Raw genomic sequence first — 15,575 nt, forward strand, 5'->3', positions numbered from 1 at the left:
TCCTTTCACACCACACACACACACACACACACACACACACATCTACACAGATACCTTAATACACAGCAGCATGTGTTGCTGGATAACTAAGGAATCAAGTCAAATAGGTCAAGCTGCATTGATGTATAAGCGATAAACTACAACATAAAGCAGATATTAAATATCTCAATTTATCCTACTTTCCGGGGGGGGGGGTCTTTTTTGTCTTTTTTCTTTTTGCACCTGTTGCCTTCTTCTCATATTAAACATCATTTACATTGCGCTTAGAGTCTTCAATTACAGCTTGATAGATATGGATCTGTCCAATGTTTCACCTGTGCAACATCTCATCTCTAAATTTGCATTTAACTGTACAGGATAAGTGCTGCTTTAAATGTTTAGCCCCTCTTATTGTGGATTCATCGTTTTCTCACAATCATTACACATTGTATTCAGACCTCTTTTATGTGGTAATATTTTTAATATCACAGAAAATTCATTAGAAAGCTATTTTGGAAGTGAAATATAACATGTCTTGAATGGCACAACAATGCAGAGTGGACTATAATAACTGTTATAATTTAATTATTCATAGTCTGATATAATATTTCAGAATATAAAAATTCCTTCTTCAGATGCTGCTAGGAATTAATCAAGTCACTGCTATGATCAGTTTTTCACTGGTTTTGGAAGTCTTTTAATTGTAATTCTTCTGTTCAAAATTGTCTTCAGTATCAACAGTCAAAAGCTAACAGATGATATTCTTATTTACCTTTACAGTTTATTTTATATTTTGCCAATAATATTGTCATTGGTTTAAATGTTTTCCATTCAGTCAGTTATTGCTTCAGTATATTTATAATGATGCAAGGGATGAGGGTATGTCCACAACTAGGCACAAAGGACCTCTTTTAAAGTACCCATGCCTAGTATATTTCACTAATATAGCAGGCATGGGCAATCTTTTCTGATAATTTGACTGCATGACACATTGTTCATCAATCAGGAGGGCCACACTATTGATACCATTCAAAGTAATTTTTCATTAGGTATGTCATTCAGAAAGTTATTTTGGGTGCAGCTTGCCCATGACTGAAACATATCATCGCTACCCCTGTCCTTCACCACTGCTTGACAACCGGTGCTGGTGTGTTTACATCCCCGTAACTTAGTAGTTTGGTAAAAGAGATAACTAGAATAAGTATCAGGCCCAAAATAGCAAGATTAGCACTGGGGTCGATATATTCAACTAAAAATTCTTCAAGGTGGTTCCCCAGCATAGCTACAGTCTCATGAATGAAACAAATAAAAGATATATATATATATATATATATATATATATATATAGAGAGAGAGAGAGAGAGAGAGAGAGAGAGAGAGAGATACTCACACACACACACACACACACACACACACAAAGGGTTTCCACTTAGTTTCTGACTGTCAATTTCCACTCACAAAGTATTCTTCACATCCAGAATGACATGGTCACAGAACTATCTTCTTTACCATTCAGCCATGCCTGTGTCAAAATCAAGTTGTTATTTAGCCATATTTCATTTGGGGAAATACAAATAACTGTTGATCTTACTTAAGCTTCTTGAGTCCAGCTGTCTCAGTGAGTTGCAGGTGTAAGCAAGATACTTAATTCTATATTGTCTTAGTTCAAACTAACTCTCAGGAATAGGTTAGAGTTCTTCCAGATATATTACTTGTAATAGACTAGCATCTTATCCTGGAGGAGATGTTATTCCACCTCCACTCATGAAAAGTGGAACTGAACACCAACCCTTAACAGTCACAGGTTTTAGTTGGCACTTTTGTGTGTGTGTGTGTGTGTGTGTCTGTCTGTCTGTCTATCTGTGTGTGTATGTGTGTCTTTGCGCATGTACGTGCACACACGCATATGTGAATTAAGAGGTAAATAACTGAATTTTTTCAATATCTTATTTACTTTCAAAAATATCCTGATCTATATATATATATATATATATATTATTTTTGTTTCGTTTCAGCTGAACTCTTTGATCCTGATGCAACATCACTACAATTGAAAGTCATAAAATATGTAAGTTTACTGTCATATTTCTCTTCAATTTTAGTTCTGTTAGACATAAAAGGGTTGTGACAGTCATAATGACCTTCCACTTTTTCATTCAATCATTTTAACAGTTAATATCTTTTTTCTTTCTCTTTTTAATACTTGGGGTTAGATAAGTCTTCCAAGGCATAATTGTTACCAACATCAAATCAGCAACAATACATACAAGCAGACTTCTGCATGATTTAGGTTTTAGTAACTTTTAGTTATTATTATTTTTTTTATTTTTTTATTCGTTTTAGTTTATTCTGAGAACTTACCTTCCATGAACAACAATGCCTCCTAATAAAGCCTGAATTGAATTGATTTTGTTTGTCTCAGTCGGTTACAAACATATATTTCAGATCACTGATCTCAAATACAATGCTTCACTTTAAACATTAGAGTTCAATTCCTGTATGGTAAAATCAATTGCTCCTCCATTTGGTGACGTGTGTGTGTATGTATGTATGTATATTTATGTGTGTATATTTATGAATATATGTATGTATATTTATATATATATATATATATATATATATATATATATATATATATATATATATATATATATATATTTACGGCCTCAAACATCTCAATACCTTGCGCTTTCTTGTTTCTCTCCATGAAATTCAATTGAATTCAGTTGTTGTCTTAAATTCATGCTTATTCATTTTCTAAGCTTCCTAAATTCATGCTACGTTATATTCTAATCACCCAGAATTCATTGCTCTTTTAAAAAAATTACGATTTATGCATTGTTGTCTCTCAAATATTTAAAATCTACAATTAAGAGCCCTCTCTACTCGCTGGCGGTACCTACCCACCACCACTACCCATTTTCCTTTATTCAAAAATTCTTATCGCTCCTTAAAATTATGGCTTTTAAGTGTTGATTTCTCAGCCCAAGAATTACAGCGTGATGTGCTGCTTGACTGGTCCCCCCTCTCCCTCTCTCTCTCTCTCTCTCTCTTTATATATATATATGATGATGATGATGATGATCTTTTCTCCCGCCATGCCTCTGTCTACCCCTCCATCCTCTCTCTCCCCCTTCGTAGTTTTTCCTTTAAGGTCTTCAGGTTCTGGCTATATATAAATGAGAAACCCATTCTAAATTATCTAGCTGACGTACTACGACGAAATACCCAAGATGCAGATAAGATAGAGATTTTTATTTATTTACGGCCTCAAACATCTCAATACCTTGCGCTTTCTTGTTTCTCTCCATGAAATTCAATTGAATTCAGTTGTTGTCTTAAATTCATGCTTATTCATTTTCTAAGCTTCCTAAATTCATGCTACGTTATATTCTAATCACCCAGAATTCATTGCTCTTTTAAAAAAAATTACGATTTATGCATTGTTGTCTCTCAAATATTTAAAATCTACAATTAAGAGCCCTCTCTACTCGCTGGCGGTAACCCGCCCTCCCACCCCCTCCACCGGAAGTTCATTCGTCTGTCATTCCTCTGTCATCCCACCCCCTCCACCGGAAGTTTCATTCCTCTGTCATCCCACCCCCTCCACCGGAAGTTCATTCCTCTGCCATCCCACCCCCTCCACCGGAAGTTCATTCCTCTGTCATCCCACCCCCTCCACCGGAAGTTCATTCCTCTGCCACCCCCCCTCCACCGGAAGTTCATTCCCCTGTCATCCCACCCCTCCACCGGAAGTTCATTCCTCTGTCATCCCACCCCCTCCACCGGAAGTTCATTCCTCTGTCATCGCACCCCCTCCACCGGAAGTTCATTCCTCTGCCATCCCACCCCCTCCACCGGAAGTTCATTTCTCTGTCATCCCGCCCCCTCCACCGGAAGTTCATTCCTCTGTCATCCCACCCCCTCCACCGGAAGTTCATTCCTCTGTCATCCCACCCCTCCACCGGAAGTTCATTCCTCTGTCATCCCACCCCTCCACCGGAAGTTCATTCCTCTGTCATCCCACCCCTCCACCGGAAGTTCATTCCTCTGTCATCCCACCCCCTCCACCGGAAGTTCATTCCTCTGTCATCCCACCCCCTCCACCGGAAGTTCATTCCTCTGTCATCCCGCCCCCTCCACCGGAAGTTCATCCCTTTGTCATCCTGTCAACCTCGGCTGTCTCCCGGAACCCATCTAGTGGCCTTGGCCATCCTCTCCCCTACCTTTGGGTAGCGCATTAAGGTTGAGAAATGTTTGCAGGTTGTAGGTAATGTTTTGCTTATGAATTCTTCCAATTGCAAGTTTTCTTTTCAGGTACACGACACTGCTTTTCCTCTTCCCAGGCTACAGGCCCACACCCCCAACACCCATACTGTTAGGATTGGCACTCTCAACGTCGGCACGCTGAAAGGTAGATCTGGTGAAATTGTTGAGATGCTTGAACGGAGATGCGTAGATATGTGCTGCATCCAGGAAGTAAGATGGAGAGGAGGTTCTGCAAGGTTCCTCACAGGCAAAGAACACAGGTACAAGATTTTCTGGGCAGGGAACACTGACGGGGTCGGGGGCGTAGGAATACTTCTAGCGGAGAAATGGGTGGATAAGGTAATCGAGGTCGTTAGAGTAAGTGACAGAGTACTTAAGATCAGACTAGTGCTTCATCATAGATTAGCTACTGTCATCTCAGCCTATGCACCTCAACCTGGGCTACCAGATGGTCTGAAAGACCAATTCTATGACACCCTCTTGCAAACTACCTCGTCGACGAGTGACAGGGACCTTCTCTTTGTGGCTGGAGACTTCAACGGTCATGTCGGACGTCGTGCTGGGGGCTTCCATGGCATACATGGAGGCTATGGCTTCGGTTCCCGCAACGAGGAGGGAACCAGACTGCTGGAGTTCTGTGATGCAACCAATCTTATAGTCTGCAATACCAACTTCAGGAAACCTGCCAGTCACCTAGTCACCTACCGCTCCGGCAGACACTCTAGCCAAATCGACTACATCCTCGCCAGAAACAGGGAAAGAGGGCGGCTTATAAATGCCAAAACCTACCCTGGCGAAGAATGTACCCCACAACATAGATTAGTAGTTAGCGACTTTGGGATCAAGGCAAAATGGGTGCCCAGAATTAGACAGGCTTGGAGAAGAAGGGTGTGGAAGCTTAAAGACCCTGCAAACGGACAGAGACTTAGAGACAAGTTACTTGAAGCATTTAACGAAATAGAAGGGGATATAGCATCATACAACGTGGAAGACAATTGGAGATTTCTGCGGGACAACCTGTTGAAAGCCACCGACCAGATTTGTGGGTGGTGTAAGGTCCCCTCCCAACCCAGAGTAACGTGGTGGTGGAACAAGGAGGTAGACAGGGCTATTAGACAAAAGAAACAAGCTTGGAAGGACTGGAAGAACGGTGGTAGCAGGGAATTGTACCAATGTGCCAGAAGGGAGGCTAGGCGACAGGTTTATTTAGCCAGAGGGGAAGCAGATAAGGAAAGATTTGCCAATGTTCTGCGCCGTGAGGACCAAAGACTCGAGGTATTTCGGGTTGCAAGACAGTGTAGGAGAGAGAATAGTGATGTTGTAGGAGAGAAATGTGTTCGCATGGATGATGGTACGCTTGCATTAAATGAGGATGCAAAGAAAGAGGTCTGGAGATGCCACTACGATAGATTGCTTAATAAAGAGAATGAATGGGAGAAAGAGAGCCTGCCTTATGTCGACCCAATAGAGGGACCAGCTATCCGAGTTGATAGTACCAGGGTAGATAAAGCAATTAAGAGTATGAAGACCGGGAAAGCCCCCGGCCCATCAGGAATCACTGCAGAGATGCTCAAAATATCTGGCAGTGTTGGCTATAGCCTAGTCACCCGTATTACGAACCAGGTGATACACGAAGGAGTCATACCCTATGACTGGTGTAGCAGCATCATAGTCAACTGCTACAAAGGTAAAGGGGACGCTTTAGATACAAATAATTACAGAGGCATCAAGCTGTTAGATCAGGTTATGAAAGTTACAGAGAGGGTCATAGCCCAACTAATTAGGGAGCGAATCAATTTAGATGAGATGCAGTTTGGGTTCGTGCCAGGTAAAAGCACTACTGATGCCTTATTTCTAGTGAGACAGTTGCAAGAGAAATACCTAGCCAAGGATAAACCTCTGTACCTGGCTTTCGTTGACATGGAGAAAGCCTTTGACAGGGTCCCCCGATCCCTTATCTGGTGGTCAATGAGGAAACTTGGGATAGAAGAATGGCTAGTGAGAGCTGTGCGAGCCATGTACAGAGATGCGGCCAGTAAGGTGAGGGTTGGAAATGAGTACAGCAATGAATTCCGGGTAGAGGTAGGGGTCCACCAAGGTTCCGTCCTCAGCCCCCTATTATTTACCATAGTCCTCCAGGCAATCACAGAGGAGTTCAAGACAGGTTGCCCCTGGGAGCTCCTCTATGCTGATGACCTTGCCCTAATTGCGGAGTCACTATCAGAACTAGAGGAGAAGTTTCAGGTGTGGAAGCAAGGTCTAGAATTGAAGGGCCTTAGAGTCAACCTAGCTAAAACCAAAATCCTAATAAGTAGGAAGGTAGATAAAACACAAACCCCTTCAGGTAGATGGCCCTGCTCAGTATGTAGAAAAGGAGTAGGTAGTAACTCTATAAGATGTACCCGGTGCAAGCTATGGACACATAAGAGGTGCAGCAACATCAAAGGCAGGTTAACTAGCAAGTTAGTTTTTGTTTGTGGCAGATGTTCAGGTGCAATAAAGACTGCAAACAAACAGGAAACAACTTCTATCTCATTCCAGGGTGAAAAACTAGAGGTAGTCGATAGCTTCCGCTATCTGGGCGACCAAGTTAGTAGTGGGGGTGGGTGCGCTGAAAGTGTAGCTGCTAGAATAAGAATAGCCTGGGCAAAGTTTAGAGAGCTCTTACCCCTGCTGGCGACAAAGGGACTCTCACTCAGAGTAAAAGGCAGACTGTATGACGCATGCGTACGAACAACCATGCTACATGGCAGTGAAACATGGGCTGTAACTGCTGAGGACATACGTAAGCTCGCAAGGAATGAAGCCAGTATGCTCCGTTGGATGTGTAATGTCAATGTGAATACCCGTCAGAGTGTAAGTATCTTGAGAGAAAAGCTGAACATTAGAAGCATCAGTTGTGGCGTGCAAGAGAGACGATTGCGCTGGTATGGACATGTGGTGAGAATGGAGGAGGATAGCTGCGTGAAAAAGTGCCACACCCTAACAGTTGAGGGAACCCGTGGAAGAGGTAGGCCCAGGAAGACCTGGGCTGAGGTGGTGAGGCAAGACCTTCGTACATTGGGCCTCACCGAGGCGATGACTACGGACCGAGACCTTTGGAAATGGGCTGTGCGTGAGAAGACCCGGCAAGCCAAGTAAGATCGTTGCCAGTGCCCCTGGACTGGTTCTTGTGCGGGTGGCACATGAGATGCACCATTTTGAGCGTGGCCGTTGCCAGTACCGCCTGACTGGCTCCTGTAGGATTTTCGAGCGAGATCGTTGCCAGTGCCCCTGGACTGGCTTGTGCGGGTGGCACATAAAAGACACCATTTCGAGCGTGGCCGTTTTCGTGCGGGTGACACGTAAAAGCACCCACTACACTCTCTGAGTGGTTGGCGTTAGGAAGGGCATCCAGCTGTAGAAACTCTGCCAAATCAGACTGGAGCCTGGTGTTGCCATCCGGTTTCACCAGTCCTCAGTCAAATCGTCCAACCCATGCTAGCATGGAAAGCGGACGTTAAACGATGATGATGATGATGATGATGATACGTACATATGTGTGTGTGTATATATATATCGAGACCTTTGGAAATGTGCTGTGCGTGAGAAGACCCGACAAGCCAAGTAAGATCGTTGCCAGTGCCCCTGGACTGGCTCTTGTGCAGGTGGCACATGAGATGCACCATTTTGAGCGTGGCCGTTGCCAGTACCGCCTGACTGGCTCCCGTAGGATTTTTGAGTGAGATCGTTGCCAGTGCCCCTGGACTGGCTTGTGCGGGTGGCACATAAAAGACACCATTTCGAGCGTGGCCGTTTTTGTGCGGGTGACACGTAAAAGCACCCACTACACTCTCTGAGTGGTTGGCGTTAGGAAGGGCATCCAGCTGTAGAAACTCTGCCAAATTAGATTGGAGCCTGGTGTTGCCATCCGGTTTCACCAGTCCTCAGTCAAATCGTCCAACCCATGCTAGCATGGAAAGCGGGCGTTAAACGATGATGATGATGATGATGATATATATATATATAAGTGCCTGTGAGGTGCCACATAAAAGCACCCAGTACCCTCTGTAAAGTGGTTGGCGTTAAGAAGGGCATCCAGCCTTAGAAACCAGGCCAAATCAGACTAGAGTCTAGTGCAGCTCTCCAGCTTGCCAACTCTGGTCAGACCATCCAACCTGGGGACCAGCATGAATAACGGACATTAAATGGTGATGACAATAATGATGATGTTATATACACACACACACACACACACACATATTAATGTTTATTTTTAGGTTGAGTTCCAACTAAAACAATTTAACATTAAATTGAAGAATTACTCTATACTTTTTGTAGATTACATGCTCATTATAAATTTACAAGAAGTGGGGTGACAGTGACTTTGAAGATTTGGCCAGCTACCATTTGTATGACAGTCCAACAAAGGGTAACCAGCCAAAACTTTGAAGTCACAGCCACCCCACTTCATATAAAACTGTTATGTGTATATATATATATATTGATATAGATATAGATATGTCCTTGTTTGTCCCCTCTATGTTTAGCCCCTTGTGGGCAATAAAGAAATAAGAACTGTTAACATAACAAACAAAACTCTTAGCAGCATTTCTTTCCAGCTTTACGTTCTGAGTTCAAATTCCACCAAGGTTGACTTTGCCTTTCATCCTTTCAAGGGTGATAAAATAAGTACCAGTTATACACTGGGGTCAATGTAATCGATTGTCCTCCTCATCCTCCTTTTCCAAAATGTCAGGCTTTGTGCCTACAGCAGAAATAATTATTTCTTGTAATTTTAAACCAATTCTTGAAATATATCTTGAATGATATAAATTTTAACACTTATTGAACATTGACAGCTTTTCATTTTCAAATACTTCTAGATTTCCTGCTTTATTATCATTTTATTCTAAGCTTCAGTATAGTACATTAAATACATTTATAAGATAAAACTGCTGTATCAATCATGCTGATTACTGCTGTTAAATATATTCATCTTAATTCATCAGTTTAGTCCATCAACTGGAAATAATTATTGCTCACGAAAGAAAACTATGTAAATAGATTTGCTAATATTCAGTGATCTTGCTATAAATTGCCTGATATCATGTACTGAGGATACAGTTGTTGACGATTTACTTGAAACACTCGGATGTTGTGCAACTGACACCTGCTGACACTGCCACTACCATCAATATACTATCCACTGATTATATATGGGCTGAGAGAGTCTCTACTCGGTCTACGAGAAATAGCAGTCAAATCTCCCTAAAATCACCATTCCTGCCATCTTCTATAAAGACAGGACAAAGTAGATAATGTAGTGCTACATATGGTTAAAAAGAAGGAATGGTCATAGCTGGATTGTCACTGATCATACATCTACTTTGATCACCCTATTCTGCTTAACCTATGTGAAAGTGCATGGCTTAGTGGTTAGGGTATTCAACTAACAATAATATTATGAGTTCAATTCCCAGCAATGCGTTGTGTCATTGAGTAAGAGTTTATTTCACGTTGCTCCAGTCCACTCAGCTGACAAAAATGAGTTGTACCTGTAATTCAAAAGAGGCCAGCCTTGTCACATTCTGTGTCACACTGAATCTCCCTGAGAACTACATTAAGGTACACATGTCTGTGGAGTGTTCAGCCACTTACACATTAATTTCACCAGCAGTCTGTTCCGTTGATCAGTTCAACTGGAACCCTCATCAATGTAACCAATGGAGTACCAGCTTACTCTGCATACAAACATATTAGAATACCTTGGCTTTAGGTGGGAGAGGATAAGCAATTATATCAACCCTAGTACTTAATGTCGTCATCCCCTAGACCTTGCTGGTCACAGTTTTAGGACTCATAGGACCAGTTATCCGGTTTCCATATGTGTTTATGTCCTGTAACTTAGCAGTTCGGCAAAAGGGGCTGATAGAATACATACTAGGCTTACAAAGAATAAGTCCTGAGGTTGATTTGTTCAACTAAAGGTGGTGCTCTAGCATGGCCACAGTGAAATGACTGAAACAAATAAAAGAGTAAAAGAAAAGAATATATATATATATATATATATATATATATATATATATTTACATACTCACACATTCACATACACAGGTATACACACATCAGGCTTCTGTGTAGTTTCTAACTATCAAGATACCAGTCAACTCAAGTCTAAATTAGAAGACACTTTCCCAATTTCTGTACAATAGGATCAAGCTCAAAATCAAATGATTGCAAAATAAGCATCTTAGCTATGAGTCTGTGCATGCAACTATGTTTTTTCTGCCTGCTTTTTATACTGAAGAGCTGTCAAAGCCAATCAGTTTGCTGCTCAGAAGACAATATGGCTTGTGCATCTGCTTTCAGGCTTAGAGAAAATATTGTCTTCAGCAGATGGTTAGGATTAAACTTACCATTTCCTGTCTGTAATCTGGAAATATTTCTGCTTAGCTAGTAGTTAATAATGTTGTCTTTCCCTCTGTAAAATTATTTTAATTTCTTACTCAGACTTTTTGCTTGGTAATGTAAATACTTTTAACATTTCGAATCCATCGTATAGTTGGTGGAGGTGCATAATTTAGTGGTTAGAGTGTTGGACTCATGATCGTAGGATTGCAGTTTCAATTCCTGAATGCATTATGTTCTTGAGAAAAAACACTTCATTTCCACATTGCTCTAGTCTACTTGGTTGGTAAAAATGAGTAATCATGTGACAGACCAACATCCCATCCAGGGTGGAATATATACATCAGAGAAACCAGAAAACTAGCCCTGCTCTCCTTACAGAGTAACATGGACTGACCATTGTGCTGTTGCATTATTGTGCCGGTGGCATGTAAAAAGCACCCACTACACTTTCAGAGTGGTTGGCATTAGGAAGGGCATCCAGCTGTAGAAACATTGCCAGATCCGATTGCAGCCTGGTGCAGCCGCTGGCTTTCCAGACCTCAGGAATTTATTGTCTGTTTTATAAAGTTGCAAATGGTGGAAGAAGTAGGAAAATTAATGATGAATAGAAAAGAAAGGGTTGCTGACTTTTAGGCTTTGGTTCATATTAAAAATGAATAAGCTATTAAATTGATAGCAATAAAAGGAATGGGTGATTAAATTGCATTATTGTGATTAGTGGTGATTGACATAAAATCATTACAGGAGACAAGATATGTGACGTAAGAGTCAGTTCAGTGGTGACTGAAATGATTCTGTCATCATAAAACAGACAATACAGAAAGTAGCTCCTTAGAAATGGGGCTTTCAATAAGGAAGATGTACCAATTCATGAAGTAAATATGGAAAAAAAGAAGCCATAATTGCTTTTCACTACATATTTTCTTTTGTTTTTGTCTTTTCAGCTACAAGAACAAACAGATGCTGAAATTGCATTTTTACTTTTGAATGATAAGGACAACAATGATCTGTTTTGTCAGGTGATGTATCATATAAGTCTATTGTGTGTGTGTGTGTGTTTGTCTTATGTATGTGTGTAAGCATGTATGTATTTTTGGGTGTATGCTAACATATATTATATATATGTGTGTATATGTGTGTGTGTGTGTATATAAATATATATATATATATATATATATATATATATATATATATATATATATATATATATATACACATCATATATACAGGGTGCATAAGACATTTGAGGACAGAGTTATGTTTATAAAAAAAACAGATATATAATAACAGATATTAACTTTATCTATCAAAAAATGCTATGAGGATAAAAATAAACCTTCTTTTCCATAATGTTATTCGATAACGCCACCTTCAGCTTCAACAACTGCTTCTATATGAGATCTAAATCATCTACATGCTCGAATCATGTGGTCCTGGTTCATTTTGGACATTACTCTGACTATGGCAGCTTTCAAAGAATCTATAGTGTTATGGGCATGTTCATTGACTTCTCTCTCAACAACGCACCACATGTAATATTCCAATGGATTGAGATCTGGGGAATTAGGAGGCCAAATGTTAGGAGTTATGTGATCATGAAAATTTTCAGCCATCCATTCCTGTGTTACTAGAGCCCATGTGTGATAGTACAGTCTTACTGAAACACATATGGCCTTCCATTGCAGACACTGTCTATCCAGGGCTTAACAATTATATCTAGGACCTCAATGTAGACAGCAGAATTAACTCTAAGGCCTTGTGGAATGAAGTAAGGAGGCATCACATGTCCTTCATTGCTGACAACCCCTAAAACCACGACAGTTGCAGGAAATTTTGTATGCATAACACTTCAAACTTCAGAAGGGCCTGCACATAACCATCTGTCATTTCTTCTGTTAACTTTTTGATCTTGGTCGAAGTTTTTCTCGTTTGAGAAAAACTAAAGCAAATCTTCTGTTGGATTTTTCAGTTTGTTTAAGAGACTTTTAGATCTGATGTAGTAATTTTCTTTTGCTATTTCTAATAAATTGACCTTTCCTCATCATATAAGACTTATATCTGATGTCTTCATGGACAACATTTCTGACTATTCCTTCTGACACATGGAGATCTTTTGCAATTGACCTCATGGACTTTCTGGGATTGTAATCGATTGTCTGTTGAACTTGCTGAATAAGTTCACATGTTCTGAAGATTTCAAAGCATTTAGAATGCGTTTTATGCTTTGATACTGGTGATATGTTTCCATCTTCAGTCTCTAGCTCCTTACAAACTTTGTAGATGAAAGATCTGGCAACTTTTAAAAATCAAGATATTTCTAAATCACTATGGTCAGCCTTTATAACCACACTAACAGCATGCCTCTTCATTTCTTGAGTAAGCTGAGGGTCTGCCATTATTATTTTCTGAAACAAAGATTATACAGAGTTAGCAAAAAATGCAGCAATGACCCAAAAAATATATGTCCCCAAATGCAATGTGGTTATCAAGCAAACTTCTTAACCACACAGCCATCCTACACTCACCACACACCTATACTCACACCTTGAAATATTCATTATGTTTTAGAGTATGTTCAAATTGATAAGATAATAGACAAATCATTATTGCATCCAATTAGCATTTTGTATTTAGCATTTAGTGGTTCATTTGCGTTTTTTTTTTAAATTTTTATCAAATATTCAAAATTCATATTGTAAAGATCTCAAAAGTAACCCCTTGTGCAATGTTTGGTACTGAAGACATTTGCCCAAGGTGCTCTGCTGTGGAGCTGAACCCAAAACACAAGTCATTGCAGTTGGTCCAGGGCTGTAGTATAAGACACCTGCCTAAGGTGCTGCACAGTGGGACTGAACCTGAAAACATGTGATTGATAAGCAAGCTTCTTAACTACACAGCCATGTGTGCCCATATAGATTATCTGTTTTGGAATTTAATAAATCCTAAATAAATTTGGAAAAATTTCTACTTTTGGGGTATCAGACATAAAAAAATTAGATCATATTTTCCTACCACTTACTGACATGAGCAGTTTTTCTCAGCATAAAATTTAGATTCTAAATATATATCATGCAAGAACTAAATCATAGAATTGAGTTATTAAGTTTTATTAACTTGAAAACCAATTAAGAATTATTAAATTATTAGCCTAATGTAACACCTGAAAGCTTTCTGAAGCAAAGATAAACCAAACTTCTCATTAAGAAGTTTCGTTAAATTAAAAATGTTATACTCTGTGGTCTATTTCATATTATGGTATTCAAAGCATTATAACTATCTAGTTAATTAATTTATTATAATAGTAGTTAGTGCGTCTTAGTGTGATCATATGCATACTTTTGAATTTACAAAATTAAAGATTCATTATTTTGCTAAGCACATGTGTACCCTCACCGGTTCTTATGCACTTGTAATTTCACCCTCAGTTGTGTAGAGAACTATAAATTCAGTCCATGACAAACAAAACTGCAAGAGGATAACATTAAACAATTGCTTTATTTACATTCTTTTCTAATCAATAAATCAATGTAGCTGTGACAAGCTGTCTGGTGTGAGATGCTTGTTGACAAACGCAGATTGCCAGTTTGTGAATCTACATTAAATTCACTGGGGTACTATCAGTTTAACAAAATGAGGTATTCACTACTGTACTAAACAGGTTTCCTCCCTCCCTTGTTCTTGATGAAGTCATTTGTTTACAGTTGGCAAACATCATAGCAATGTGCTGTAATGATGTTCTGTTAATGACGAGGTTGCTATCATCAAATTTGAAATATTTTTTTACCATTGATATCAAAGTTTCTTACAACGATCATGAATAGGTCTTAGTTTGCTGCTGTTGTTTATGTATCTCTGAATATATTTCTCATGTATTTGTGTTAATATAGTTTCAGTGACTAATATAAGTTTTAGGGAATGATATGTAAGTAACTGTGTTATCAACTTATGTTTTACTATTATTATTCAGTGGCTGTGCAGTTAAGAAACTTGCTTCTAACTATGTAGTTTGGGGTTCAGTCTTGCTACATGGCATCTTAGGCAAGTGTCTTCTACTATGGTACCAGGCTGACCAAAGCCTTAGAAGTTGATTTGTTGGTGGAAACTGAAAGAAGCCCATTGTATATGCACACACATGCATATGCATGTGTGTGTGGTGTGTGTTTGTGCCCCTTTGTCTTGATACCATGCAGTAGTTGTGAACAAACACCATCATCATACAAGCAGAGTCCCTTGTTTCCTGTCGTCTGTGAAAACATATCCAGACATGGAGAAACATTACCTTGCTTGGAAACAAATGCAGGGTAGCTACAGGAAGGGTTTCCAGCCATACAAAATCTGCTTCAAGGAATTCCATTTGACTCATACAAACACAGAAAAGTGTACTTTAAAACAATGATGAAAATGATGATGAATTTAATATCTTCCAGTTGTTTCATATTGTAAATGCATAGTCAGTTAACAACTAAGTGTTATGCCAGAGTGTCCAATGTAACATGAAGTTTACAACTTTTAATAATAATAATAATAATAATAATATGCAGTCCCAGGCAGTAGCTCTCATGGCTTCTGTTCTTAAGTGATTGGAAGTGTTGTCATGTATATTGTTTTGTCTTGGTATAAAAGATGGGCTACAGCAAATATTCTGCTCCATACCACAGATTTGCTTGTCATTTGTTTGACCTTATCCAGTTGAGCAACCACCTTAGTGGCTGAAGATATGTGCATCTCTGATCTTGAACAGAAGTAGTGGGGGAGCATCATAGCCATGTGTTGAGAGGAATTCCTTGGGAGTTTGGATAATCTACCTTTGGAAACATGGGTGTTTTGTTCATCATCCTTAAACAACCCTTATTCAGGGACCTTTTGAGTGGGATGGTCTACTCGACCTGAAAAAAATTCTAACTGGGTCCCACCTGCAAGATCATGCGCTGTTT

At 39.7% G+C, this 15,575-nt stretch overlaps 1 protein-coding gene across 2 annotated transcripts in view; it reads left to right on the forward strand.

The window, feature by feature from the left end:
• The window catches only part of LOC106877721 (cGMP-dependent 3',5'-cyclic phosphodiesterase), a 436,212-nt gene that overhangs the window by 333,928 nt on the left and 86,709 nt on the right, over positions 1 to 15,575 (forward strand). For both annotated transcript variants that reach the window (XM_089361766.1, XM_089361765.1), the window contains 2 exons: positions 1,995 to 2,047; positions 11,586 to 11,660. In XM_089361766.1, the coding sequence (XP_089217892.1) occupies positions 1,995 to 2,047; positions 11,586 to 11,660 (128 nt within the window). The remainder of the gene's footprint in view (positions 1 to 1,994; positions 2,048 to 11,585; positions 11,661 to 15,575) is intronic.

The sequence above is a fragment of the Octopus bimaculoides genome, chromosome 13 (genome assembly GCF_046866305.1).
Source record: "Octopus bimaculoides isolate indiv1 chromosome 13, ASM4686630v1, whole genome shotgun sequence".
Classification (NCBI taxonomy): domain Eukaryota; kingdom Metazoa; phylum Mollusca; class Cephalopoda; order Octopoda; family Octopodidae; genus Octopus; species Octopus bimaculoides.